The sequence below is a fragment of the Rousettus aegyptiacus genome, unplaced genomic scaffold, assembly GCF_014176215.1.
Source record: "Rousettus aegyptiacus isolate mRouAeg1 unplaced genomic scaffold, mRouAeg1.p scaffold_m13_p_2, whole genome shotgun sequence".
Classification (NCBI taxonomy): domain Eukaryota; kingdom Metazoa; phylum Chordata; class Mammalia; order Chiroptera; family Pteropodidae; genus Rousettus; species Rousettus aegyptiacus.
In genome coordinates this window covers 52676427-52682426 of record NW_023416295.1, presented here as the reverse complement: position 1 = coordinate 52682426, position 6000 = coordinate 52676427, and the positions used below count along the sequence as shown (strand labels likewise).

The following is a 6000-nucleotide window of genomic DNA, read 5'->3' as shown; positions in this document are numbered from 1 at the left end:
GTTTGACACCATTGGAAACAGAGGCAAGGCAGTCTTCTTGGTCTGATATTTGAAGATGGTTCAATTTAGCGTTGAGATTAAAGGTCCTATTATAAGTGACATGGACAAGGACCCAATTCATAAGCTATACAGATGCAATCTAATCTGTATATAAACAATACATTTTCTTAAAGAAGTTTGCATTAGTTTGTAATCACAAGGGGAAAAAAAAATACAGCACTCAGTTCCTACCAGAGCTTTTTACTTACTTGAAGAGTCAAGGTTAAGATAAATGAAGCAATACCAAAAGTACCAGATAATAGACGGTTAAGCTCTAAATTACGTTATTCTTGACGTACTTCTTTGTGTACATGCTTAGAAATGTCATCTCTCATGACTTTATCTAATAACTATGTAGGTCAGTGTTTCTCAGTCTTGAGTAATGTAACAATAGCATGCTGTAAGATATTCTTCATTTTCTCAGAATAGAATGAAAGAATTTGTATTATTATTTTATGAAAACGTGTATCAATCTAAACACAGGCGCAAACCACTTAACATTATGATACTTAAACAATTATAAAAACAAATCTATAAATTAAATAAAGAAAATCTACACAGCCAATAGAATTTAAATTAATTTAGTGACATGGATGATATTTTATTAAAGCATAATCAACACTAAATTCCTGAGCATGGTTCTGCCTGCTAAGATGCAGCTTCCTTTGTTTTTAATAGGCTTTTCTTACCATGCAAGGCACAATGACTCAGCTCTCACTGCTTCTTTATTCAAACTACTGTGAAACTATTCTTTATATATTTCCTGTGGGGTTTTTTTTTCTGCCTGTAATTTGTAGAAACATATCATGTATGTATTAACTCTGCTTGTGATATTGTCTCACTATTTGGCAACAATTAATATAATACTGTGGATTGTTAGCCTGACTAAAATACAAATGAAAAAGTGAGAAATAAAATCTTGGGTGATACTTTATATAAGGTAGCCACCCAGATGGTCCTAAATTTTCTTATTACTTTTAAAAGATTGTCACAGATATGAAGACATCAAATTCTCATTAAGTTGTAAGAAATCCTCATTAAAAACTAAAGTCAGTGGTGGTGGATACACCTGTGCCTCCCAGAGTCCCTCCAAGGAAACACCTGGTGCCTCAGCTGCCAGCAGACAGCCTCCAGCTCTCAGTTCCTTTATGGTTTGCTCAGCTGCAAAGAGCTGCCTAGCCCAAGGGTGTGTCCTTTAGCAGGAGCCCACCTTCAAGGACTGATGAAGGCAGCGGTGATAAAACCTGGATATTTCTCCTAAAGAGGGTCAACTCTCATGGGCTGCATTCGGTCTAGACTCTCTGTGGATTTGACTGAGGCCATTGGCCTGCACTGCAGTTCTACTCTGCCCTCCCAATCATGCTTTCCTCTTCTCTTCCATTAGTGATGATCCCTAAAAATATCCTGCATGCCAAACTGCATCTTTGTGTCTGCTTCTGGAGAATACAGTCAACAAGAGCTACCAAGAATCTCTCCAAGGACCACTCCCCCGCCCCCAACACCCATGGGGAGAGAGTGCCTCTTATTCTTATTGTAATCTAATCCGATTATATATTCCTGCCAGCACTTCAAAGTCAACAAGAAGCTGATGCAAAATGATCTCTTAGGTTTCTGACTCAGAACAACTTGTGGGTTCCCCCCCCCCCATTTTATAATTTATTTAATAGCATTACCATGGTATCCTACAGGATAACAAACTGGGAGGTAATTTTGATTCCGTATACATCTTGCTCTATACAACCAGTCTATTATTTATGCTCTTAACATGGGAAGGACTTTACTCATTTCTCCAGGGACCCACTTTCTTCAAAATAAGGGGTACTGCTGAAATTATAATGAAGAGATTCACTTTGCTTTTGGAACATTTACTCTTTAGGGGTTTTCCTTTCCTTCCTTGCGATTCCATAGAATCTAAAAGACAAAAATTTGGTTTTGTATTTTTTTTCCCCTGAAGGACACATATACAAAATTCTAACTCACAATCATGTATTTATCCAGGAGAATAACGCTTTGAGAGGATGGCAGCAAATGCCTAAGGCTTCACTTTCCCTTCTGCAATTAAGATTACTGCAATGCGGTCAATAAAACAAAACATTTATTTTGTCTCAGTTTATGATAAAATACATTCAATTTTCTTCCCCTCTTTATTTTTTATATTGAACTACAGGGTAAAGAAACCCTAGTCTTAATAAATGCCAAAGTCATAATTCCATAATACAGAGACTAAAACATGTGTGAATGTTATTTTGCAGTTTAGAAGTCTATGACAGCATACATATTTTTAAAAGCAGTCAGCTCATTGAAAGACACTGATGTTTAAAATTGAAAGTTGAGTTGTCAGTTGAAAATCAGAAACTGAGGTGTTTGTGAGAGAGAAATTGTCAGGAAAGCAGTAGAACATTTCCTGCCCGTGGGTGCAATCTTGAGGATTTGTCACGGCCATGATGAACCCAACGACCATCACCACAGCACCAATGGGAAGCATGACACAGGACATAATCTTATCTGAGTGTGTCCTGGGTTCTTCAGACAGTTTCAGATAACATGCCGATGGAATGATAAAAATTAGGGGAGCTGCACAGAGCGCACCCTGCATATCGAAAATGAGAAACAAGATAATGTTATCGGATGGAACGTTCCTTGGACAGTTTTTAAAAACATTTACAAAATGTGTTTGCCATTGCACATGTTAAAAGTTGGATAGTTTTGGTTAACTCAAACAAAGGAAAGAAAAGTAATTCCAAAAAAAACCTTAGAAATAAGTTTTTCCTTTTCTGAGGGTTTATTTACAAATAAGAAGAATAAAATAACACACAAGTAAAAGAATAAAATAGAGTAAAATAAAATAATATACTGGACTAAAAAAATAATCTTTTGGCTAAGATCAAGTGTAGGAAAAAAAAAGATGGTAAGACTGACTTCTGACAAATTCTTAAAATGTCCCATATTTTCAGTTATGTCATATTACCTTATACTCTTCATTTCATATTACTGTGTATCTACTTTGCTGTTGAAACCAGAGAGGTTTATTTGTTGTACACAGGAGGGAATTATTTTGCATATTCTTCCCTCTTTACCTGAATTTGTACAAAAGTAGGTACCTGTCTGTTGTATGAGAAAGGAAAACTATAACCTTAAGGGCATTCAACATAAAATAGCATTTCTATATCATCTTTCAAGTAAAACTAAACACATTAATTACCCTCGAAAACTGACAGTAGAACTAAATGACTATGACTCATTTACCCTTCCCCACAATAGCTTTTGGATAAGCCCAACCTGAGGGGGAATATCAGATTGAAAATTATGAGTAGTGTTGTCTATTATAAAAATACCAAGAGTTACTGATTTTAAGTGAAAAGAAACTTTCCCCTTCAGGAGGCCAAATTTGCACTAGAAACTTTGCAAACAAAATAATGTCAAAATTTAATGTATTTTAGGTAATATATTTTTCTAATTATATTAAATGTAAATTATATTATATATTAAACTATAACACATATTAATAAAATATATTAAATACAATTATATGACAAACAATAGTCTCTTAAGCCATAAAACATAAGTTTGTTTTTTTATAACATATACTCAATAGCAAATATGATATTGGTTTAGTATTAAAAGCAAGCTTTCCAAAAATTAACATGTTTTGCTATATTTGTAAAAGATATTATGGAAATTGGTATATATATGTATATATATACATATGTACATATATACATATATATGTGTATATACATATATATATGTAGAAAGAAGAATATAATGAAACTCAACACACCTATCACCAATGATTTGAAAGCTTTTTGATGCATTATTTTGGTAATTTGAAATATGAAATTTTTTTCAAAAACATTTGAAAGCTTTTTGATGCAAACTTTCATAATTTGCTAAAATCATAAAAAACTTATTTTGCAGTTGAGTGATGTAAAAGAATATATTAGGCCTTAAAAATAGTTTTAAAAGAAATATTTTCTTGATTTCACCACTTACTAAAATCACTGTTTTATGCTAAGTACCATCCTCATACTGGAAATATCACCATGTTCCAAAACTATAACTAAAATTTTTTTTTTTTACAAAAATTGCAAATGTACAGAGAAACTGCAGAGAAAAGGGAGAGACATTATAAAATCAGAGTAGGCAGACAGTATCTAAATATCTGGGGAAGAATAGGAGGGACCACATTTCACAGAAAATATTTCTACAGTCAGAGAGATATAAGTATGAGAAAATACTAAGAGGTATCAAACCGTATTCTAATTTAAAATATATGGACAATATAATTTTGCCATTCATAGTACCTGAATACAAATGGCTATCTACAAAGGTACACAGTGTATAAAGGATTAGTTTTCATATGGCTAGAATTAAATGAATTATGGATTCCTTGGGCTCTGTCATGATACCTGAAACTTACAATTTTTTTAAGAATGAGAAATCCTGCAGAACTCAGTCTGTGTTTATAACAATTATTACTCTCTGTTTTCTTAGAAATAATTTTTGAAAACAACAAAAAAGTAAAACAAATATATACATATGTATGTATATGTGTATAAAGTCTTTTTGTAAGAACAAACTATAATTTATCTGGAATTGTCGAGGGTAAAAGTGCTATCAGGCTGAAAACTGCCACCAGCTGCTGCTAAGAAGCTGTCATCAGTCAGTATTTTGGGACTCTTCCAAACCTAACTTGCTGGGCAGTGCAAAGCAATGGGTGTTTTGTTTATACTATAATTTTTTAGAGTTGAGAAAGTAGCAATTAGTGTGAAAGCTATATAGCTGACGTTTGTACTGGAAGAAGTCCAGCTGGGTTTTTTGTCTCGATAGCCATTACTTTCTTAATATTTCAAAGTTTAGTCTTGCTAGAGGTTGTTGTTAGGACCCAAGATCAAGTGTAAAACGATACAGCAGTTCCACCTGCTGAATTCCTTATAAAGCAATCTAGCTTATTTGATCTATTTAATATAGCATTGCATGAGAATACACTACTGGCTTTGGAATAATTTTTGAAATTGCTTGATAGGACATAAGTACCATAACTGTTCATTAAAGAGACAATAAAATATAGTCTTATTTATAAAGGCGGGACAGCACTGTCCTTTGATAATAACACTATTGATGCCAGGGCATTTTGCAGTTTGCTGTAGGGAAATAAATGAAGGTGTTGAAGATTTTACTGGCAATACTGATTGGAAAAGTATCTGAAGTCTCCTACCTGAATAGAAACCTCTCAAATGATTCAAGGAAGCTGAAATCTAAATAAAAGAATGCTTATACATCTTTTAAATGTCTGCTCTGTAATCTATTTGGACTCATGAAATGTATTCCTATGTTTTAGAAAGAGGCTCTCTCTAGCTCAGGGGGTCTTTGGCAGCGTGGACCATGGCCTGCTCACCCTGATGACTGTATCTCTATCTCTGGGCTCTCCCTGGGTAACTGGCTTATTTTTTTCCCTTCCACTGTAAGTTGCGCACAATGCTTGTTAGGCTGGTTACTCTGGCCACAGGCACCAGCTGCTTCATCTTTCCTCTTTGTGTTGCTGCAAGTAGAAATCCATAGGGCCCAATTACCCCGGTTGCCTCTTTTCTCTAATAGCAACACCAGTGCTGAGATGCTGAATTCTGACTACCAAGAATGGGACATATATTTATTTAATTTGCTTCTAAAATGAATCCTTTAAAATTGAGGGTGTGTTTGCTTTGGAAAAATATGCCAATGTTGTCTATTGCCATGAAAACAAATAAAAAGGAAACTAAGTTCTAAATAAGACTTTGCTTTTTATTAAATAACATAGCCCTTAATAATTTATCCTATATTATTTTATTACACTACATAACAGCATTTCTTCAACTTTGCAAATTTAAAGTTTGATTCTATTACACATCTCATCTGCGAAGATCATTATTCTACTTAGTGATGATTCAGAAGTGACAATAGAAAAGAATTCCTGAAGTACTA

At 33.9% G+C, this 6000-nt stretch overlaps 1 protein-coding gene across 1 annotated transcript in view; it reads right to left on the bottom strand.

The window, feature by feature from the left end:
• Positions 1-2119: 2119 nt before the first annotated feature.
• Positions 2120-6000, bottom strand: part of SLC38A11 (solute carrier family 38 member 11) — a 47269-nt gene continuing 43388 nt past the window's right edge. The window contains exon 12 of the mRNA XM_016152485.2: positions 2120-2629. Coding sequence (XP_016007971.2) covers positions 2336-2629 — 294 coding nt within the window. The 3' untranslated portion in view covers positions 2120-2335. The remainder of the gene's footprint in view (positions 2630-6000) is intronic.